Source organism: Anolis sagrei, chromosome 1 (assembly GCF_037176765.1).
Source record: "Anolis sagrei isolate rAnoSag1 chromosome 1, rAnoSag1.mat, whole genome shotgun sequence".
NCBI classification, from domain to species: domain Eukaryota; kingdom Metazoa; phylum Chordata; class Lepidosauria; order Squamata; family Dactyloidae; genus Anolis; species Anolis sagrei.
The window spans coordinates 211037802-211062611 of NC_090021.1; the positions used below are offsets into that span (position 1 = coordinate 211037802).

The following is a 24810-nucleotide window of genomic DNA, read 5'->3' on the forward strand; positions in this document are numbered from 1 at the left end:
ATCTCAAAATGACATAGAGCATCTCTGCATTGTATTCTTCTGATCCCTGTGGGAAAACAGTATGAAAAGAACAAGCAAATCAGTGCTATTACTGAAACTTTTATACCCATGATAATAGAGAGTTCTGTCACAAACAATTGCTGTGTCCTAGCAACAATGACAGCGCAGACACCATGCAATAAAGTCCTTTCATAATTGCATACCAATTAGATATAAGGCAGAGCTCAGTAACAGTGGCAATCTAAGCAAAGAATTTCACATAACTAGCACACTGGCACATATGGATGAATGAAGAAGAAGAATTCACAATATGAGAGAGGTAGTGCACTCTCTTCTCCTAAAAGAGTATAGTTCCTAATTTTCATATACACTCTTTCCTTTCTCCTATATCTAACCATAGAGATTACATGAGATAAGTGATACATGCTGTGTGGGGGCTGCATGTTGATTTTCTTTTTTGAGAACCCTTAAACACTGTACTTCTCCATGGATGTGGGTGCTCAAGATATGTGGTGCATCTATGTTGTAAAATTAATGTATTTTGACACTACTTTAATTGTCATGGCTCAATGCTGTTGAGTCATGTGATACGTCATTTTATATGGTCTTTAGTCTTCTCTGGCAAAGAGTATTGGTGCCTCACAAATTATGAATCCTAGGATTTCATATCATTGAGCCCTGTCAATTTAAAAGGGTGCCAAACTACATTAATTCTATGGTGTAGCTGTACCAGCAGTGGTGTTCAGGCTTTCCTTTTGCCTCAGCTCCCTTCATACAGCTATATGTGTTGGCCTTACTTTTTGCAAGATGTTCAACCTGCTGCTTTGTGTTTCTCCTTTGTTGCAGTCAGAAGCCATGCCTGTGACCCAGACCCATATGGGATGTCAGGGGGATGCTCACACATCTGTTTGCTCAGCACCAGCTACAAAAGCAGGACTTGTCGCTGCAAGATGGGCTTCATCCTGGGAAGTGATGGCAGGTCATGCAAAAGTATGTGATTTAAAATCAGACACTTTGCCAGCAACTAATATTTCAGAGTGGGACTAATATTTCTGGGTGTTAATTAACAGCAGTAGCAACTGCAACAGCAGCAGCACTATCCTCATCTGTCAGCTGGTGATGTGTGTTTGGCAATGTTCCCCTACTTGCCATTTTTATTTCTTTTTATAGTCTGTTTGGCAGGAGCTTGGCCCTGCAGAAAGCGAGGTGAATAGTTTACAGTTGTGGCAGAACAGTGTGAAGGGGAAAAAAACCCTCTTTGAAATCTTATATCTCTTATTATCCTTCTCTTATGATACACTGCCATGATGGTCTTTGTCTTAATCCTACAAAATCCTTCCAAGCTGTCTTAAGGGCTTTCAGAGACCATTCATTTATAACATTATAATATCCAAATACTTCTGAGTTCTTGGTTTGTGCTAATATTTTTGCCGTCTGTTTAAAGTACGTTTAATTTGATCGGGCAAAAATGTAGAAAGCTCTTTCAGCCCATTTGAATGTTGAGCCAAAGTTAATCAAAACTCTGCATTCCTTATTTTGCTAATTGAAAAACTTCAGGTAATTTTATAGAAATGTTTTCCTTTCGAGAATGCTTTGATATTGACTGCGGCGTAGTACTTACATTATGTTTTGTTTTTACCTTAAAAACATTTATTTCCTTCCTTTTATTAGTGAGCTTCAAGGCATTTCATATAAATAGAACTTAAAAAAACACATAAAAATAAAACTCATACAAACATGCTCAAAGAGTCATTCAGAGTAGCCAGGTTTACAGCTATACTGCTAATTTAACTCAAAGGCTTTCTTAAATATGCAACATTTGGCTGCTTAAATTTTAAATGGCCAGCAGCAGAGATTTTTTACAACAACCTTAAAATTGAAGCAGAAAATGTTCTATTTCACGTCACCAAAAAGGTAATCAGAACAATCTTGGATCCCATCTGCACTGTCATATAATCCCGATTCTGAACCCAGATTATCTTCTTTGAACTGGATTATCTGCTTTGAACTGCAGATGCAGACTGCAGCCAGGAAATCAGTAGATGTTTACTTCTTGGGAGGAGAGCAATGACCAATCTCGATAAAATAGTTAAGAGTCGAGACATCACACTGACAATGAAGATCTGCATAATTAAAGCAATGGTATTCCCCATCATAATCCATGGATGTGAGAGCTGAACCATAAAGAAGGCTGAATGAAGGAAGATAGACACTTTTGATCTGTGGTATTGGAGGAAAATTCTGAGAGTGCCTTGGATTATGAGAAGATCAAACTGGTCCATACTCCAGGAAATAAACCCTGATTGCTCACTGGAAGGAAGGATATGAGAAGCAAAGATGAAGTACTTTGGCCACATAATAATAAGACAGGAAAACTTGGAGAAAATAATGATGCTGGGGAAAATGGAAGTAGAAAGGAAGAGGGGCCGACCAAGGGCAAGATGGATGGATGGTATCCTTGAAGTGACTGGCTTGACCTTAAAGGAGCTGGGCTTGGTGACAGCTGACAGGGAGCTCTGGTGTGGGCTGGTCCATGAGGTCACGAAGAGTCGGAAGTGACTGAATGAATGAACAACAACAAGACTCTTATAATCCAGGTCAAAGCAGATAATCTGGATTCAGAAACTGGATTTTATGGCAGTGCAGATCCAGCCTTAGACAAAACATATTGCTGAGCAGCTTTATATAAAAGAGGTTCCTTGTCCCAAATCACTCACAGCCATAAAGTTTTAAAAAGCATCATTTTGAACTGGAATGAGAAGCAAATTGAAGCATTATGAAAGTGACCTAGTTAAAATTACCCTGATACTTCTAGGTATTTTTCTGTACAAGCCTATTATGCCACCTATACTCACTGTTAAACCTGCTCCTGTCAGCAATAAATGAAGGTGCATGAAGAGTTATTGTTTTTTTGGTTTGCACACTCATACTGTATTGTTGTCACCAAAAAAAGAATTGTTTCTAAAAACCTTTAGCACAACCTTAGCTAAGTATGCATGAGAGAGAAAGAGAAAGAGGGAGAGAGGGACGGAAGAGAGAGAAGCAATATTTATTAGGCATGAAAGGATTAAGATTTTTCAGAGTACCAAAGTTTTAGCTAAGTAAATATTTATGTTCCTAACTCTAACCTCACAATCTATCCAAAATAACGAGTACATCTACACTCATTCTGAACTCTCTTTCTTCTTAATATGCTTTAATACAGTGTTTCTCAAACAGTGTTCCTCCAGGTGTTTTGGACTTCAGCTCCCAGAAGTCCCAGCCAATTTAGCAGCTGTTAGGAATTGTGGAAACTGAACTCCAAAACATCTGGAGGAGTACAGTTTGAGAATCTCTTTCTCTCTGTGTGTGTGTGTGTGTGTGTGATAACACAAATGTTGACTATCCCTTATCTGTAAAGTTTGGAACCACAAGTGTTTGGGATTTTGGACTACCTATAACTGCATATCTTGGAACTGGGATCCATGACTAAACATGAAATAATGAGACTAGATTGAAATGGATTGAAATAATGGCCACTTTATTTAGAGCCTATTTGTTTGGGCTGTAAGGTGTGTGTGTGTGTGGGGGGGGGGGTGATTTGTTCTTACATCAAATTTGTATGTAAGTTGAAACAGGTACATTTTTAACTGTAACTCCAGCCAAATATATTATATTTGGATAGCACAGGGAAGGATTAACACCCCTGTGATGTTTGTTGTTTGTGCCCCATTGAGAAGATTCCCTTTGATAATTGGATATTGAAAAAATTGGCTTGCTGTGGAAACAAAGATTGATAGGAAAAATTAAGTTGAGACATCTTTTCCCTGATAACTCTTTCAGGAGTGGATTTCCCTTCCTAGGGGTAGATTTCTCTCACTTCCTGTTGTCTCACCCCCATTCTTAACTATGACACATTTGTAAGTCGGATGTTTGTAACTTGGGGACAGTCTGTATATCCTTCCTATATCTATTATTGACATCATCTGTAAAGTGATGTGTTCATGTTATATAAGTGGTCTTTAAACAAAGTGGGTGTTCCAGAGAAATGAAGTTCATTCCACTTTCAAAACTGGCTACAGTTAACAAACAACAAATAATGTCATTGAAGTTTGTGTGTTACATTTGTTATACTCACAGAATACATCATTTGCACATATTCATATAGGTGAAAGATAATCTCTAGGTTTACATTGTTTTCCTCCTTACTTTTAAAATAACCTGGAAAATTATTGTAAATTTCCTAAAGTTCACACTATTGCTAGAGTAAATGGCAGTAACTGGATCCTAATGAATTGTAAAATGACTGCAAGAAAGTCTATTTTACAATTGCGATAATGTTATCCTGTGATCTATTGGATTTGTGAAACATGTATTGTTACAAGAGAGACATTGATTAATTATATATAACTCAGTCACAGAAGTAATTTGTGTTTCAATTAAGATAATGCAATTAACCAGTCATCTGGAGTTTAGATACTTTTGGAATATTTGAGAGCTTAGTGTTATGTTTTGAAGATTTTTTTAAAAAAAAACACTAATTGCACCAGTTAATTAAACAGTGACAGCTTTCAGTGTAAAGAAATTTGGTGGTATTGAAGGTTTATGTTTGTAATTTTTCTTTCACAGGACCAAAGAATGAGCTGTTCCTCTTTTATGGCAAGGGGCGTCCGGGCATCATACGGGGAATGGATCTGAATACCAAAGTAGCTGATGAATATATGATCCCAATAGAAAATTTAGTCAATCCTCGAGCACTGGACTTTCACTCCGAGACCAATTACATATACTTTGCAGATACTACCAGTTTCTTGATAGGACGTCAAAAAATTGATGGCTCAGAGCGTGAGACAATCTTGAAGGATGGTAGGTGGAGTTTGGAATTATTTCTCCAAAGGTCAGAAAATAAGAAGTTTTGACTGGGCACTTGGTGCTAATTAATTTTGCTTCTGTACTTCAAATCCCTTTAAAAGTGTTACTTCAATTACTTTGTGTTGGGGGAGGGTATTTTTTATTGTTTCAAAATTTAAATTTTTATTGTTCCACGATTAGTTATGAAAATACAGTTGCAAAGTATATTTTAGCATTAGCATGATTTATTTTTGTTGGGATTCAGGGTATGTCACGTGTCTAAAATTATGAGAGACTTTTATCAATAAGTTAAAGGGTAATTCTGTATACAGATACACTTCCATTCGTACCTGGGAGGATCTTGTTACTCTGTTTTCTGACAATTGCTCATGTAGTATGCCAAAGTTTTAAAACTACAATTATTCTTTTAAAACATTCCTTTCATTTTTGTACTTTTATCTTTCTGCTACTCTTTCTGCTCAATCTCAAATCAAAGAGCATATTTGATTACCTTTGAAATACTTTTTTGTAAAAACAAAAGAAAAACTACAATAATTCATATAGGTTAACATTCTCTTACACGTCTACATTGCTTGCTAAATTCTCCTCAATTCACTTTATGTAATCTGAAAGTTTCTTGAATAACCTGAACTGCATGAAATAGTGATGGGCAATAGGTGGTTGAGAAGTGAAATCTTAGATTAATAGCCCATGATTTATTAATCACACACTTTTCCTCCTTTTTCTGAAAACTATTACCAAATACTTGTTCAAAGGATATTTGTGTTTGGCATGGACATGGAATTGTACAACACAGAAGAAAGGCTGGCTATATGAATATTATTACTAATGAATAATTTTTTACCACCAAATCCTATTGTAACTCCCCAAAACGGTTATCCCACTAAATTCAATAGGAGTTGTGCACTGGCTTTGCAAGTGCTCATGGAATAGTCTGTTTGAACTAACCAAAATAGACCACTTTGTTCAAGGAAGTCAAATGTCACATGAAGACATATCCTTGCATTTTTGGAGATTTCAGTTTTGTAGCTAGTAGGCTGGGACCAGAGCACCACTTTTTCCTACAATGTCCTTCCAAGAAGTAAGGGAATATATTCACACTACATTCTACAGATAACATAATAAGAAAGGAATATAATTCTAAATTATGTCACTCTAGAGAATAGATAGAGGACTTCATTTAGAAAATGTAGCAACTAAAGCTCACTATATGTGGGACTACACTTGAAGATTGCTCAGAAACAACACCCAGTACAAAAGATAGAAGAAAGATTGCTAACTACAATCGCATAGCATATGTATTTACTTACCACATAACCTCAGTCTTAAAGGAATTGCTATGGCAGCCAATATACTTTCAGTCTCAGCAAGAAGCTGATGTTGATATTTAATCCAATCAAAACATTACACAATAAGGGAGGGAGGGGGTAGTAAAAAGTATGACAGACCCACCAAACATCTTTCAGCTCACACAAATCAATAGCTGAAACCCCATTCAAATAAAAATGCCTTTGCTTCCCAGACAAACAGGGAACCTCCCTTATAAAGGTGCTTCATAAAAAAGGTGCTCCATAGCCAAGGAGCAACAACTGAGAAGATTCTCTCCCAAGTCCTCACCAAATGTGTCTTTGACAGAAGTGGGATTGAGAGAAAGCCCTTACTTGAATACTGTATTGTTCAGGCATCTCACATAGAGAGAAATAGTTTTTCAGATAGTCTGAATCTTAACCAGGACTTTTAAGGTCATAAGTACCACGTTGAATTGGTAGCCAGTGATTTTTTTCCCCTGCCAGGGCAATGCTTTGCAGCAATGATTCAAGATTCTTCACGTTTAACTTTTAATAGAAAATTAAGATTTTTGATCTTTAGAATACAGGTAATATATTCATCCATGTGTATTTGGGTTACTAAAACTTTCCTCTATGAGCACCAAAGACAAGATTTGGCTTGGATTGGTTTTCAGTGCCTTGGAAAGAAGATTGCTTTTGGTCATGCCAGTTTAGGAATGAGCTACTTTGAATTGAATCAAATCCATGGCCTCAGTTGATCCTTTGGGTACAATGGTTCAAGGACTATAACTCTTTAAAAATGTTGAGTGTAATAGGGGCCCTTCTATACTGACCATCAATGGAAGGCCAATTTGGTATCTGGGACCTCGGATTGCTCCCTCATAGTGTCTTATCAGGGACTCCTTCAGCTGCCTCACAGTGGCAGAGTCCCTAAAAGCCAGCCATGCTGAACATAATTCAACACTTATTTATTTATTTACTATATTTATACCACCTTTCTCACCCCAAAGGGGACTCAGAGCAGTTTACAAGTTGGCAATAATCCAATGCCGCATATACAGTTGTTGTTGTTCATTCGTTCAGTCGTCTCCGACTCTTCGTGACCTCATGGACCAGCCCACGCCAGAGCTCCCTGTCGGCCGTCACCACCCCCAGCTCCCTCAAGGTTAGTCCAGTGACTTCAAGGATGCCATCCATCCATCTTGCCCTTGGTCGGCCCCTCTTCCTTTTGCCTTCCACTTTCCCCAGCATAATTGTCTTCTCTAGGCTTTCCTGTCTCCTCATGATGTGACCAAAGTACTTCAACTTTGTCTCTAGTATCTTTCCCTCCAGTGAGCAGTCGGGCTTTATTTCCTGGAGGATGGACTGGTTGGATCTTCTCGCAGTCCAAGGCACTCTCAGAACTTTCCTCCAACACCACAGTTCAAAAGCATCTATCTTCCTTCGCTCAGCCTTCCCTAAGGTCCAGCTCTCACATCCGTAGGTTACTACAGGGAATACCATGGCTTTGACTAGGCGGATCTTTGTTGCCAGTCTGATGTCTCTACTCTTTACTATTTTATCGAGACTGGACATTGCTCTCCTCCCAAGAAGTAAGCGTCTTCTGATTTCCTGGCCACAGTCTGCATCTGCAGTAATCTTTGCACCTAGAAATACAAAGTCTGTCACGGCCTCCACGGTTTCTCCCTCTATTTTCCAGTTGTCAATCATTCTTGTTGCCATAATCTTGGTTTTCTTGACGTTTAGCTGCAACCCGGCTTTTGCGCTTTCTTCTTTCACCTTGATTAGAAGGCTCCTCAGCTCCTCCTCGCTTTCGGCCATCAGAGTGGTGTCATCTGCATATCTGAGGTTGTTAATGTTTCTTCCAGCAATTTTCACCCCAGCTTTGCATTCATCCAGCCCCGCACATCACATGATGTGTTCTGCATACAAGTTAAAAAGGTTGGGTGAGAGGATGCAGCCTTGCCGTACGCCTTTCCCAATCTTGAACCAGTCTGTTGTTCCGTGGTCAGTTCTTACTGTTGCTACTTGGTCCTTGTACAGATTCCTCAGGAGAGAGACAAGGTGGCTTGGTATGCCCATCCCACCAAGGACTTGCCACAATTTATTATGATCCACACAGTCAAAGGCTTTAGAATAGTCAATGAAGCAGAAGTAGATGTTTTTCTGAAACTCCCTGCCTTTCTCCATTATCCAGCGGATATTGGCAATCTGGTCTCTCGTTCCTCTGCCTTTTCTAAACCCAGCTTGAACATCTGGCAACTCTCGCTCCATGTATTGCTGGAGTCTTCCTTGCAGGATCTTGAGCATTACCTTACTGGCATGAGAAATAAGGGCCACTGTACGGAAGTTTGAGCAGTCTTTCGCATTTCCCTTTTTTGGTATGGGGATATAAGTTGATTTTTTCCAGTCTGATGGCCATTCTTGTGTTTTCCATATTTGCTGGCAAATGGCATACATCACCTTGACAGCATCATCTTTTAAGATTTTAAACAGTTCAGCTGGGATCCCGTCGTCTCCTGCTGCCTTGTTGTTAGCAATGCTTCTTAAGGCCCATTCAACCTCACTCCTCAGGATGTCTGGTTCTAATTCATTCACCACACCGTCAAAACTATCCTCAATATTATTATCCTTCCTATACAGATCTTCCGTATAGTCTCGCCACCTTCTCTTGATCTCTTCAGCTTCTGTTAGGTCCCTGCCATCTTTGTTTCTTATCATACCAATTTTTGCCTGAAATTTACCTCCAATGTTTCTAATTTTCTGGAAGAGGTCTCTTGTCCTTCCTATTCTGTTGTCTTCTTCCACTTCCATGCATTGCTTATTTAAAAATAGTTCCTTATCTCTTCTGGCTAACCTCTGGAATTGCGCATTTAACTGGGCATATCTCCCCTTCTCCCTGTTTCCTTTTGCTTTCCTCCTTTCTTGGGCTACTTCCAGTGTCTCAGCAGACAACCATTACAGACAAGCATATACAGAAATATAATAAAATAAACATATATATTTAAAACCATAACATTATAAACATCTAAACATTAAAATCAATTATTAAAACCATATAATCCAAAAACACTGCTGGGCAGCCACTCTAGGAGTCGCCACTCTAGGAGTCTCCCCCCTCCCCCCCCAACAACCTACCTAGTCTTCAGCACTCTAGCTGACATCTGAAAGCCACAGCTCCCAAGAACAAATAGTAAGGTTGCTTACCTGTAACCATGTTTCTTCTAGTGGTAACTGTGAAATTCACACCTGTGGTATTTCCCTGCGTCCACGCAGCTGACTCGGATATTTCTTGAAAGCTTTTCCTAATTAGGGACTCCAGCCCCGCCCATCTACTCCTAATAAAGCCAGGCAGCGGGGCTTGGAGCCTTAATTCCATACCGCGAAAGACAGTCGGAGATAAAAGGCATGACAGAATGTGGGGAGGATGGGCGGGTTGTGTGAATTTCACAGTTACCACTAGAAGAAACATGGTTACAGGTAAGCAACCTTACTTTCTTCTGCGTGGTACTGTGAAATCCACACCTGTGGTAGACTAGTGAGCAGTCCCACGGATGGTGGGTGTCATGCTAGTGCAGAAAAAAGTACTGCTCTCCCAAAAGCCGTCTCCTTCTTGGCAGCTAAATCCAATGTATAATGGGAGACAAAAGTATGCGGTGTTGACCATATGGCCACCCGACAGATATCATGCAGAGGCACACTGTGCAAAAAAGCCATGGAGGCTGCCAATGCTCTAGTGGAATGAGCATGGATCTGAACAGGTAAGTCCAGTCCTGCCATTTCACAAGCTAGCCGGATAGCTGCAACTATCCAGGCCGCCACCTCTGGGTAGAAACAGGAAGGCCCACAGTATCCCTACGGTACTTAACAAAAAGTCGTAGTGACTTCTGTAATGGAGCTGTGCGGTGGACATAAAAAGCAAGAGCCCTCCGCACATCAAGAAGGTACAAAGACTGCTCCAGGGGAGTAGAAGGATTTGGAAATAAGGTTGGAAGGACAATGTCCTGAGACATATGAAACTATGATGCTGCCTTAGGTAAGAAGGAAATGTCTGAGCCCAGCATGATATCCTTATGAAATTTCAGGTAAGGACTATCGACTCAAGAGCCATAAGCTCGCTAGCGCGACAAGCAAAAGTAATAGGCACTAAAAATGCCATTTTCCATGATAGATGGAACATGTCAGAAGTGGCCATTGGCTCAAATGGTGGTTTCGTAAGGGCGAAAAGAACAACCTCCAACCTCCAAGAGGGGGGACAGGCCTACTTGGGGCCAGAAATTTCTAAAGCCTTGCAGAAATCTCTTTACAAGAGGATCGGATAAAGGAGAGGGAAGAGAATGCTCGCTTCTAAACGAATCTATATTTGCCAGATTGACCTTCAAGAATAATAATGAGAGTCCTGAATCTGACAGAGAAATCAAAAAATCCAGGAGGAGGGAAGTGGAAGCAGACAGAGGCTGAACCCCTTGCTTTTGTGAAAAAATGCAAAAATGACACCACTTACAAATGTAACAATGTTTAGTGGCAGGTCTCAGGGCAAGGTCCAAAATGCCCTTTACTGGTTGAGAGAGGGCTGAGGCTGGAGCTGCCACGCCGTCAACCGGAACTGAGTGACCTGGGAGTATGGGACTGGGCTGTTGCCCATAGCCAGCAAGTCTGGTCTGAGTGGCAACTGAATGTAACAGCTGCCTGCAAGTTGGAGCAGAATGACAAACCATGGCTGGCGGGGCCACCATGGTGTGATGACAATGCAATCTACCTGCTCTGCTTGAAGACGAGAGACCACGCTGGACAGCACTGGCAATAGTGGAAAGATGTACACTAGGAGGGTGGATGTCCAATCCAGGAGGAAGGCATCTCCCAACAGCCTGTCTGGTGGAGGTAAGACGTGCTCCAAAGAATTGGCACTTCATGTTGGCGGGAGAGGCAAACAAGTCCAGAAGGGGAGTTTGCCATCTGACAAAGAGTTCCCATGCCTGGGAAGGATGAAGGGACCATTAGTGGTCAGTATAAACTGTCTGACTGAGGGAGCCAGCAAGAGAGTTCTTGATGAATGGCACTGAGGGTTATGGTATACCAGTCCCAGATTCTGATGATGAGGGCAAGCAAATCACAATGGTAGTGGTGGTGGTAAGCTGGACAATACTGTCCATGAGCAAATGACAGATAAGGTGCAGTGCCATTTCTACTGCGAGTAACTCCAAATAGTTGATGTGCTCCATGCCCTCTATGGCCGCCTAAGGACCATGGATGGTGTGACCATTGAGGTGAGCTCACAACACTGAGAGGGAAGTGTCGGTTGCTAACATCGCCCACACAGAGATTGGAGCGATGAGTCCACTAGTTGAGAGACCTGTGGATGGCTAAAGGGACAATGACACATTCATTGGGCTTATCCTGCATGGGATGAAGTGCCCGAAGAAATTCTGGAGAGGCCGAAGGTGCAAACAGGAGAAAGGAGTGGCAGCTGTGGTGAATGCCATGTGTCCCAAAAAGCACTGGACATCCCTGGCATGGATGTATGGCGTCTGCCAGACTCAAAGAGCTAATGAATGCAGATTCAGAAACCTGTCTGATAGCAAGTAGGCCCTTGCATGCCAAGAGTCCAATACAGGCCCAATGAATTGGTTGTTTTTAGGAGAGAACACCGAGTTGTTGCTGCTTTCGCGGACAAAAGGAATTAAGGCTCCAAGCCCCGCTGCCTGGCTTTATTAGGAGTAGATGGGCGGGGCTGGAGTCCCTAATTAGGAAAAGCTTTCAAGAAAGATCCGAGTCAGCTGCGTGGACGCAGGGAAATACCACAGGTGTGGATTTCACAGTACCACGCAGAAAAAAGGTAGAGTTTCATGGCAAGATACATCTATGTCATGGGGAAGGAGCAGTGTGACAGAAATCTGCCATCCCATGTTCCCAGGCCACCTGAGCCCGAAAATGCAGTATGGCAGTCAAGATTGCTGTGGAACATTTGGGTTAGCAACCAGCACAGCTGTCTTGACAGACCCTATATTGTGTGGAAGCCCAAATTCTAGATCAAGAATTAGGCTTTCCCTCAACTTAGTTTAACCTGAAGCAATACCATGTTATGGCAGCCTTGTCCCAGATTAAACTGGATCAGCCCCATGATATTTACTCACTTTGGAGCTAATCCGATTACATCTCAACCTATTTGTTGTCAGTGTAGACAAGCCCATGGTTTTTATTTTCTTGTGTAGTAACTCTGATTCAATGGATTATGCATTTCAAAATTTCAGATAGGATTATGCGATGTGCCCTGATGTAACGTCTTAAAAGTTTGGAAATAAAAAATAATGATCTTAATCTTATTTTGAGTTGGGGAGGGTGTTGGCTTGAGACAAAGCCATATATAAGACTGCAGAATTGCATAAGATTAATTTTCAAGTGTATGTGTTTCTGAATTGATAAGGTCAATTTATACAGGTAGGTGTGGAGGAATGTGGTGCATATTAGAATGCAGCATTTAGATGAGAGGGATATCTTCCCCTCCTTTTGAGGGAGTGATTTTAATTTGGTGGTGTAAAATTAAGAATAATATTTTGTTTCAGTCATGGAGTCATGACTAATGAATAAGTATATTAACAATGTTAATATTAACATTATGTTAATGTTTTGCTTTACTTTGTTGTTGGGTTTTTTTTTTGGTATTAACTTATTCATCGCTTCCAATGATCTTGTGATTAAAAGTAAAAAAGAAGAGTCCTGATAAAGATTTTTCCTCACTGGAACATCTATTTGTTAATCACAAAGCTAGTCCCTTGATACTTTTTGTAGAGAGGTCTATAAGAATTCTGGAGTGTATCAATTGCTCTGAAGCAATCTAGGGCTTTGGAAACAGCTCATTTTGATGTGGATTTATTTTTCACCCTAGATGAGCCACACTCCCTTCCCATCAACTCTTTCAAGCAGCATAGTTCTCCTAGGTTTGAGTATTTATCCAAACTGAATCATTAAGCCTATAATTTTGGAAGCATCAAGAAAAAGAAATGCACTGAAAACAAAGATAAAATATTTATAACTGAAAGCTTTTGCAGGCATGGTATATAAGGGTCTCATCCCTTGGAGGATAGTTAAAGACAATCTTAGTGGAGAGACAGTGAGGAAAATTATTTTGATGTGACCTCAGGAAATGCTCTACTGTATTTGCTTCTCATTGCTTCTCATTTTATAGAAACCACAAACAAGATGCAGTATTATGAATGTATTCCAAATTACATGCATTTAATCTGACTGTCTGCACAAAGTGCAGTCAGTATTGGGACAGTTACTATACAAAAGAAAATGTTTACAGCAGTGGTTCTCCTACAATATAGCCCTATGACCCACTTTAGATCTAATTACAGGTGTTGTCCTCTCCATTTATTATGCGACTAAAATATTTGTTTGTGTAGTGCTTTCTATTTGCATAATTATATATATGCATATTTTGACATTGTATTGAAATAACATCATTCACATTTTATTTAACTAAATTCAATAACGAACTTAACACAAAATACTATTGCAACTTCCCTTTGCATAAGTCAAGACTGTTCAACTCACTCAGGTGTGTGTGTGTGTGTGTGTATCTCAATCACAGAAAACAAATGGCCAAGTCTGCCACATTTTTACTCAGAGCAAAACCCCAGAGTACCCAATGAAAATTATGCTACTGTAAATAGCACACTATGGGCCTCACCAGAAAGGCTAGGGAGAGTGCCCTGTTTCACCTGCTTCACTGAGAAAAGAGGGGATCAGCGAGGCAAATTTGTCACCTCGCACACAGCTCCCTCTTGGCAGTACTTTCCCCATCACTCTCCTGGTAAGGCCCCTTGAGGGCTCCATTAGAGCCATGTTCTGGGAGAAGCATCCAATGATGCTTCCACCCCAAGTTGAGGGGCAGGACCACCACCAGAAGTCACACAATGCCATGTGATGTCCGGCGTGGTGCTCCATCACCAAGACAGGGTGAAAGCATCCTAGGACACTAAATCCCCCCCCCCCCTTCTCCTCCTCCTCTTCCCACAAAGGCTGCCCTATTACTGCCACTCAGTATTGGTGGGGTGCAGAAGTGAGGAACTTGCTTCAAGATTATTTGTTTATTTATGACGTTTCTACTCTACCTTTCTCCAACCTGGAGGTTTGGAGAAAGACTGCTTTACAGGGGTGTCCTAATCCAGGGTTTTTTTAAGTCAATGGCCAGTTCACTGTCCCTCAGCCTGGTGGGGGGCCAGACTATAGCTTGAAAAAAAAACATGAATACATTCTTATACACAATGCAGTGCATATTTATTATTTGTAGGGAAAAAGAACAAAGAAAGAACAGTACAATATATAAATTTTTAACCAACATAAATGAGAAGTGTGGGCCTGGTTTTGGCTGATTAGAAGAGTCAAGTTAATTAGGATTGTTGTTGTGTGCCTTCAAGTCATTCCAGACAGTGGCATATACTGCCCCAGAGTCTGGTGGAGTCTCCTTCTTTTTCAGTAGAGGCAGCATGACCATTTGTCAGGAGAACTTTGATTGTGGCAGAAGGGGCTTATAGTTGCTGCGTGGCTCTCACCTTTTCTTCCCAAAGGAAGAGCAACAACAAAGGGCAGCTTTTTTGGAAAACGGGGTAGTGATGTGGGACGAGGCTGGAGTAGAGAAGGAATTGGGGAGGGAAGCCAGGCAGATGCTTGGCCTCCAAGCCCCACACTTCCTGACCATTCAGCAGCAGCAGCGCCAGCAGCAAGCACCTGGGGCAAGCAGGGCAATTGGGGAGCCTTCCTTTGTAAATAAATAAATAAAAAGTTGTGGTAGAAGAGAGAGAGATACAAGGGGCCACTGGAACGGGATGCTCGACGCTGAGCCACCTGAGGAGAAGGCAACACTTAATTGGGGTGAAGGGACACAAGAGGCTTCCATCTCTCTTTCTCTTTTCCCGAGGAGCCTACCTTTTCCAGAGCCCTGATTCCTAAGAAGGGAGGAAGGAAAGAACCAAGAGAGGAAGTCATGAAAGGAAGAAGGAAGAAAGTCAAGGAAGGGAGAGAGGAAGGAAGGAAAGAAGCAAGTGAGGGAGGGGGGGGATGCCTGGAGAGAGAAGACTGATGGAAATTTGAATAGGGGCCACAATTGGCCCCCGAACTGGACTTTTGACATGCCTGCCTTAATAACATCCATCAGTTCCAACCAATATGACCAAGTAACAGGAAAAACTGAGTTGGAACAATTTCTGGAGGGCACCTTATTTCCCAGTACTGCTTTAAAATAGGAACAATTGTCCTTCAGTTGTAGTTTTCTTCTACCAAATACAGAACTGTTATGTATTGATTTCTCATAAACTTTCAGAATGTTTGCACTTCTATTGCATCATTCCTTAAGTAGTATTTTTCTCTCTCATCTGAAATTTGCTGTATTGCAGTATAACAAATTAATCTAACATATTGGATTGGTCTGGTTTTCTAATAAACTTACTGCTATACCTGCTAGATTTAATTACCTCGGAAAAATGTCAAAGCTGTTGCTGCTCAAGAAAGATATTGAAATCTGAGAATGCAAAGGAAAAATAAAGTATTTCATAGAAAAATCTTGATGTATTGCTAGAAGTTCTAAAAAGCTTTTGTTCTAATGATCTGAAATACTTAATCCACTTCTATCCTCATGCATTTTAATTCATTGAACAGGTTTTTTTTGATATACTTAAATTATGTTTTGCAACAGATGCTTCCCTCTGTGTTACCACAGTTTTTTTCCAGGGAATTCTCTTGATTCAGAAGCTTTCAATTTTTCTACTATATATAGGCATGCTATGATACTCATTAAGACCCTTTATTGTATTTGTAAGGTTACAAATTTGTTTCTATGACAACAGTTAATTACTAATCCTCATTTTTTCCTCTTTTCCTTATGTTTTGTTCTCAAGGTTTGTCATACTAATCGGGCTTTTTCCCACGATGTAACACTTCAGACTATACTACCATGCTGACAAACAACTATACTGTCATTGCAGTTGAACATAGTGATGCATATATATGACATAATAGTATGAATGTGTAACTACTTCAATCACATTTGAGCTGCAAGTGGTTTGGAACTTCATCAATATCTTTTCAAAAATAATATGAATAATACGGAATATGTATACTGTTTTTTTAAACAGATCTTGACAACGTGGAAGGCATTGCAGTGGACTGGATTGGAAATAATCTATTTTGGACAAATGATGGCAACAGAAAAACAATTAATGTTGCCAGATTAGAGAAAGCATCTCAAAGTCGGAAGACTCTGTTAGAAGGAGACATGTCACATCCTCGAGGAATTGTTGTGGATCCTGTTAATGGGTATGAAAAAAAAATATTTCTAAAATAATGTTTAATCTATTTTGGAAGTAAGACCTCTGTGAGGTCTTGATATTAGACTAATTGATATACATATATTAGAGGAGACTATGTACAATTTAATTCAAAAATAAACCGGCCTTTCTCAGGTTTCGTAAGCCTTTTCTGTTCATTTATTAATAGACTAGCCGTCCCCTGCCACACGTTGCTGTGGACAAGTCTAGTGATCTGGAAAATAAAGTAATGGTTTCTAATCTATGTAATTTCTTTACATTTATGGGTAAACAGTATTTCTTGTTGTTTCTTTGCCAGTGTTTTTTTTTTTTTGGTTCAAGCAGGCATTTATTTAACAAATGTCCAGAAATACTCTGAGTGATATAAGAAAGCTACAGGCTATTAGAAGCGAAATTCTGCTCCCAACAGAAAAGAACAGAAGTGTTTCCTCCCCTAAAAGCATATGATGAACCAGGGACAATAATCAATGCACTCACGTTTTTAAAAAAATATGCAACCTTCCTTTTTCCAATGTCTTTTGTTAAAATAAAATAACATATTTATTACAATTTTCAGTACGTTTTGATGTTTCTTTGCCAGTGTTGATGTGGAGAGTGTCTGGTTTATCTACTCTGGAACAGGCAACATATCATTGTCCTTCTTTAGGGGTCCCTTTCAAATCCATGATATTATATATTTCTGTGTGTGAATCATATCTATCTATATCTATGGCTGGATGGCTGTTTGTCAGGAGGGCTTTGATTAGATTTTCTTGCCCTGGTGAAGAGAGTTGGACTGGATGGCCTTAAGTATTGTCTGTTTGTTATGGGTGTTCTGTGTGGGAAATTTTTCCCAATTCTGTCGTTTGTGGGATTGAGAATGCTCTTTGGTTGTAGGTGAACTATATATCCCAGTAACTACAACTCCCAAATGTCAAGGTCTATTTCCCCCAAACTCCATCTGTGTTCATATTTGGGCATATGGAATATTTGTGCCAAGTTTGGTCCACATCCATCATTGTTTGAATCCACAGTGATCTCTGGATATAGGTGAACTACAACTCCCAAACTCAAGGTCAATGTCCACCAAACCCTTCTAGTGTTTTCTGTTGCTCATGGGAGTCCTGTGTGTCACCTTTGGTTCAATTCCATCATTGGTGGAGTTCAGAATGCTTTTTGATTGTAGGTGAACTATAAATCCCAAGAACTATGACTGCCAAATGACAAAATCAAAAAATTTTGAGTGAAGGACATACATTGGGTGGTTAGGTGTATGCTGTCCAAATTTGGTGTCAATTCGCCCACTGGTTTTTGAGTTCTGTTAATCCCACAAACAAACATTACATTTTTATTTATATAGATGTTTAGATATTGTTAGCCATGTTTATGATTTCTTCATCTGTCAACTTCCATGTTATACTGTTTTGCATTTGCAATGTTGCTTTGAAGCCAGAAGTAGTATTTTTACAGTCTTAACCTAATTGAGAAATACAGAGCTTCCATTTGCTTTAGATATAGCATTGGTATGAACTTTTTAAAGTTTCCAATAATGTCCATAGAACACTGCCAACAGGGCAACTAATTCTGTCAGTGGACATCATACTTTGAAACTGCAAAAGACTGGGTTTTATTTAGCCATAGGATGTCCACATGGGAAAAATTTCAAAGGCAATTCCAATTCCACAGTGGCTTTGCTGTGGGGCCCACTGGCTCCAATAATCATCATCATCATCATCATCATCATCATCATCATCATCATCATCTTTATTTATACCCCACCACCACACCATCTCCCCGGTGGGGACTCAGAGCGGCTTACATGGGGCCAAGCCCAGACAACATATTTCAGCAAAATAAAACCAATACATAAACATCAAACAACATCAACAAAATTACATAGAGAGAAAAAAAAACATTCCAATAAACACAATCACGATAACAATGGGCGGGCCACATGTACAGGATAAAACGGTTAAAAGACTCTAATGAGATAAAAATAGGAGCAGGTTATTTGCAAGGAACTCATAAAAACACAGAGTTGTGAAGATAAACTTCCCAATTTGGAGGGCATGTACACCATGGTGAAAGCGTAGAGGGGAATAGTAGTGTCATGATGTGCACCTATCCACCAAAGGCGTAGTGGAAGAGCCAGGTTTTAAGGTTCTTTTTGAACGTTTCTAGTGAAGGGGCTTTCCTGATCTCTCCAGGTAATGAGTTCCAGAGTCGGGAAGCCACAGCGGAGAAGGCTCTCTGCCTTGTGCTCACAAGACGAGCTTGTGAGATCACACACTGGAGTACATCTGGGGCAGATCCATGACAAAACTGCTGCAGAACTGGAGTTGCTGCTGAATAAAGGCAGCAGCAGCAACACGGGAGCAATCCAGACAGCGGAAACTGCCCCCCCCCCCCCCGGATGGTGCAGGGCATGGGGCAACAGGTTGCCATGCCCCTGGATGTGTATCATAAGAATCACCACGATCCCCAGCGATTCTTGTGGCATGCCTGAAGAGCTCCATAGATTCACTATTTTTTACATCAGCATAACCTGACTTCGCCATATTAGTTGCGGTCTTAATGCAATTTCTAAAAAAGGAACATTAGTTGCTAAGTCAAATTAGAACAAAGTGTTGTGCATTATAAAGGGAACTAACATACACTGAGAAATTCAACCAAAGTGAATAGCATTCAAATTTATATTCTAATGATGGGATTGAACCCTAATCATAGGGCATACTCCCATTGAGATTTAGAGATGAAGCAACTTTGATAGTTCTTTTAGTCTTTGGCATCCCATTTGCCCCTTAAAAGGGTGGACTTGTGTTAGCAGTGGAACTGAGGGGTGCAAGGGAGACATGGTATTAGAAAAAAAAACCCAAATCTTTCTAAAGTGTAATAATCCCTCTATTAAAGTGATTTCCATCCTTTGGTTCTCCAAGTGTTTTGGACTTCAACTCCCAGAAATCCCAGCCAGTTTACCAGCTGTTAGAGATTGTAGGAGCTGAAGTTTAAAAGAAATCTGGAGGATTAAAGGTTGGGAACCATTGCTCTGTTGGTTCAGATGTTATCTGTGGATGAAAAGGGAGTGTCTGCTTATTGATAGCAAGACTTCATACAGCTCTATATCCTTAGCATATATTCCCATGTATAAGTCAGTTTCATGTATAAGTGAAGGGTAGGTTTTAGAACCAAAATTATGGATTTTGATATAACTTGTAGATAGGTTGAGAGTCCATGGAGAGAGGAAAGCATCACTGCTGTTTTGTGGTTCAGCCACTCCCGGCTGCTGCTGTCACCATTTCCCCTCTCAGGCATTTTACAAGGCCGGAAATGATGCTGTGATAGAAAGAGTAGAGGAGATCAGTGCTTCCTTTATGTTCCCTTGTACGGATTAAGTTCTTACCTTCTTCCACTCTCCTTAGAGAAGGGGATGGTTCCTTTTTCTGATAAATGTTACAGTATTCACACTGACTTGTGCATAAAGTCGATCTAGGGTTCTTTGGGTTGCTGTTTTGACTAAATATTCTTAACTTTTATATAAGCATATAGGATACTCGGGAAAGTCTTTGTATAAATTCGCCTCTTAACTTCTTGGGAATTTGGTGACAGAGAAGTCTAAGGACGTTATCAGCCAGAACATCACAAAATACATTTCTATGTGCATCCTACAAAAAGCCGATTGAAAAAGATAAGCTTATAAGAGTGAAATCTATTTCTAAAGCCCCAAATAAAGAAAAGCTCATTAAAAACAAAGCTGGCTTGGAATCAGATTATTTAAAAAATAAACTACTGTGACCAGTGATGGCAGTACAAGTGAAATCCTCAGTTTGCAAAGGTATTACTTTGTTGCTCTTGTGCAGAACCACAATCTGGTCATTATTCATGCAAATGTCTGTAACTTCACAATGACAAATATACATACAAAGCCAGTTGGGCTTCATGGCCATTATTCCTTTTCAAAGAATAATAAAGACAATTTTATGGCAGCAGAAGAACAGCACAGGACTTGCATACACCTAGAGAGTAAATATACCCTGAGGAAATCAAGTAAACACGCATCACACAGTGTGAAAGTAACAGTTTCCCCCACAAAGTGGTATTATTATAGTTTAGAAAGCCAGCGAATGATAGATATATTGAAGTTAGGGGATGCTGGCAAGAACCAATAAACTCAACAACAAGCATAGGAGAAAGTACTCTTATGGCTCAGAATTGCGGCATGGAGGGGGGGAGGTGTTCCAACAGCCGAGGGGCCCCCATAGAGGTCGTGGTGGGAAGGAGGAGATGCGGGAGAAGGAGACCCCGAATTCGGCCTGATTCGGACCGTTTTTCCAAATTAACTATTCCCAAAAGGTCTCCTAAGGTAATTTGGTGTAACCAGGTGAGCGGGCCCTCTGGCTTGAAGGTGGTGCTGTTGAACGCCAGATCTGTCAACGGAAAAACAACTTGGATTCAGGACTTAATCCTGGAGGAGCGGGCAGATCTGGCGTGCATCACGGAGACCTGGCTGGATGAAGCGGGGGGCGTAAATCTCTCCCAGCTTTGTCCTCCAGGTTTCTCCGTGCAACACCAACCAAGAGCCGGAGGACGGGGAGGCGGGGTCGCAGTGGTCTATAGAGATACCATCCATCTAACCAGGAGCCCCATCCCGCAGACCACAAATTTTGAATGCGTCCACCTGAGGGTGGGTGACCGGGACAGAATAGGGATTCTGCTAGTGTACCGTCCACCTCGCTGCACTACAGTCTCCTTACCTGAGCTAGCGGGGGTGGTCTCGAGCCTGGCGGTGGAGTCCCAACGGCTTCTTGTGCTGGGGGACTTCAACATCCACGCCGAGACAACCCTCACAGGTGCGGCTCAGGACTTCATGTCCGCCATGGCAACCATGGGGCTGTCCCAACAAATAACTGGCCCCACCCACTGTGCTGGACACACATTGGACTTGGTTTTCTGCCAGGGATGGGAGCAGGGTGGCGGTGTGGAGGAGTTGTCCATCTCTCCATTGCCGTGGACCGACCACTTCCTGATTAGATTTAGGCTCACTGCGCCCCCTAACCTCCGCAAGGGTGGAGGACCCATTAAGATGGTCCGCCCCAGGAGGCTAATGGATCCGAACGGATTCCTGATGGCTCTTGGGGAGTTTCCCGCCACCGCGGTAGGCGACAATGTCGAGGCCTTGGTCGCTCTCTGGAATGGGGAGATGACCAGGGCTATTGACATGATCGCTCCGGAACGTCCCCTCTCAAGTAACCGAGCTAAACCAGCCCCTTGGTTCACCGAGGAGCTGGCAGCGATGAAGCGAAGGAAGAGGGTTCTAGAGAGCGTGTGGCGATCGGACCCAAGCGAGTCAAACCGAGCACGGTTTGTGTCCTTTTTGAGGGCATATGCCGTGGCAATAAAAGCCGCAAAGAAAGCTTTCTTTGCGGCCACTATTGCGTCTGCAAAGAACCGTCCGGCGGAGTTGTTCCGGGTTGTCAGAGGCCTTTTAACTCCCCCTACTGGTGGGAGCCCCGACAACTCGGCAACGCGCTGTGAAGCATTTGCTCGGTTCTTTGCAGACAAAGTCGCTTTGATCCGTTCCGGGCTGGACGCCGCATTAGATGCAGTCTCTGTGGATGTGACACAAGCACCTGCTTGTCAGATTTTGTTGGATTCTTTTCAGTTTGTGAAACCCGAGGATGTGGACAAGGTACTTGGAGGAATGAGACCCACCACGTCCATCCTAGACCCCTGCCCATCCTGGCTTCTTAAGGAGGCCAGAGGGGGATTGGCCAAGTGGGTAACGGTGGTGGTTAACGCCTCCCTTCGGGAAGGCAAGATTCCAGCGAGCCTAAAACAGGCTGTTATAAAGCCGCTGTTGAAGAAACCATCACTTGACCCCACTAAATTGGACAACTTTCGGCCTGTTTCCAATCTTCCCTTCTTGGGCAAAGTCATGGAAAGCGTGGTGGCCTCACAACTCCAGGTATTCTTGAGAGACACGGATTATCTGGATCCGGCACAGTCTGGTTTCAAACCGGGACATGGTACCGAGACGGTCTTGGTCGCCTTAGTGGATGATCTGCGCCGGGAGCTAGACAGGGGGAGTGTGTCCCTGTTGGTGCTCCTGGACCTCTCAGCGGCCTTCGATACCGTCGACCACGGTATTCTTCTGAGGCGCCTTGCAGAGATGGGGCTCGGGGGCACTGCTCTGCAGTGGCTCCGGTCATTTCTGGAGGGTCGTACTCAGAAGGTGTTACTGGGGGACTCCTGTTCAACGCCGCAGCCGTTGACCTGTGGCGTTCCTCAGGGTTCCATCTTGTCCCCCTTGTTGTTTAACATCTACATGAAGCCGCTGGGTGAGATCATCCGGAGTTTCGGGGTGCGGTGTCACCTGTACGCAGATGACGTCCAACTCTGTCACTCCTTCCCACCTGCTACTAAGGAGGCCGTCGAAGTCCTGAACCGGTGCCTGGCCGCTGTAATGGTCTGGATGAGGGCGAACAAACTGAAATTAAATCCAGACAAGACAGAGGTACTCCTGGTCAGTCGCAAGGCCGAACAGGGTATAGGGTTACAGCCTGTGCTGGACGGGGTCGCACTCCCCTTGAAGGCGCAGGTTCGCAGCTTGGGTGTGACCCTGGACTCATCGCTGAGCCTGGAGCCCCAGGTTTCAGCGGTGACCAGGGGAGCATTTGCACAGCTTAGGCTCGTGCGCCAGCTGCGCCCGTATCTTGGGAAGTCTGACTTGGCCACGGTGGTACACGCTTTGGTCACATCCCGCCTCGACTACTGCAACGCTCTCTACGTGGGGCTGCCCTTGAAGACGGTCCGGAAGCTCCAGCTAGTCCAGCGCGCGGCAGCCATGTTGTTAACGGGAGCTGGACGCAGAGAGCATACAACGCCCCTGCTGTCCCAGCTCCACTGGCTGCCGATCTGCTACCGGGCCCAATTTAAGGTGCTGGTATTATCCTACAAAGCCCTAAACGGTTCCGGCCCAAAATACCTTGCAGACCGCATCTCGGCCTATGAGCCCACGAGGGCCTTGAGATCATCCGGGGAGGCCCTTCTCTCGGTCCCGCCTGCCTCACAGGCTCGTCTGGCGGGGACGAGGGAGCGGGCCTTCTCGGTGGTGGCCCCCCGGCTGTGGAACGCCCTCCCTGCTGAAGTTAGACAGGCGCCCTCCTTGATGGCCTTTCGTAGGGGCCTGAAAACATGGCTCTTCGAGCAGGCCTTCAGTTGAGTGTATTGAATGACAATGGAATGAACTATGATTACGAATTCTGCCTATGACCCCAGGACTTGACGAAGCGGATTTTTAGTATAAGTATATGTTTTGTTGTATTGTCTGGTTAGTATTGTCTCGATTCACTGTACACCGTCTTCCTTGTTGTTGTTCACCGCCCCGAGTCGCCCTCGGGCTGAGAGGGGCGGTCAATAAATGCAAGAAATAAATAAATAATAAATAAATTTATGCTAATTAGAATCAGGGGTTAGAACAGATGTTTTTAACTTAATTTATTTCTTTGAACATTAGGGAGGCTGAAGGATTTATATGTTGAAGTTACTGGGGAAATAACAGTTTTTGTCAGTCATTGCTTCCTGTCAAAATATTCTGCGGTCTGCAAACCAGAACTCCTCTTTGATGCAAGATCTTGCCAGTGTGGAATCTAGAATACTGTTTGGTACAAATCTTTCCAAGGTTGCAAACTGAAACTCATGTCATAAAACATCCCATGGTTTTAAAAAAGTTCCTTATTTCCTATCATAGATTTTTTTAAAGAAAAAAAAAGACTCAAAACTCACTATTCTCTGTGTCAAAAAATAGCAACTCATTATGTTAAAAATAAAACATTACTATTCAAAACCTCATTATTCAAAATTCTAATTAATTAAAACGACACATTATTTGTTATGTGTTATTCCAGTCTCTGTTTAAACTCTTGCTTGCTCTGCTTTGGCTGGAATAAAAGTGAGTTTGCAGCACAAGAGACAGTAGTGAGTAATGATTGTAGACTCAAAGAACAGTTCATTTCAGGATCAATATATCACAATGTCAGATGAATATACCAGTTTTAATGGAGCTATAGTGATGTTCTTACATTTTAAGAAAAGAAAAGCCTTTCAGAATGAACTTTCCATGTCATCCATTATTCAGATTTAGCTCATTTGGGTTTTTTTCCCCACTTTAAATTATATCACATATTGCACTTTATTGGCTTATGACTGAATAAACACAAACACATTTGAAAAACGTACACTTGAAGTGACTCAGACAGGCCCTTGTCACTGTTCACACTTTCACATTATGGTTGGGCAAACACAGGCCAGTCTGCTGGAAGCCAATATTGATTTAAACCAAACTGTAGTGATATGTGCTGTCCCAG

The 24810-nt window shown here is 42.0% G+C and overlaps 1 protein-coding gene across 6 annotated transcripts in view; it reads left to right on the top strand.

The window, feature by feature from the left end:
* Positions 1-24810, top strand: part of LRP1B (LDL receptor related protein 1B) — a 1041366-nt gene that overhangs the window by 735771 nt on the left and 280785 nt on the right. For all 6 annotated transcript variants that reach the window (XM_067472799.1, XM_067472815.1, XM_067472824.1 and 3 more), the window contains exons 10-12: positions 847-990; positions 4609-4845; positions 16277-16457. In XM_067472799.1, the coding sequence (XP_067328900.1) occupies positions 847-990; positions 4609-4845; positions 16277-16457 (562 nt within the window). The remainder of the gene's footprint in view (positions 1-846; positions 991-4608; positions 4846-16276; positions 16458-24810) is intronic.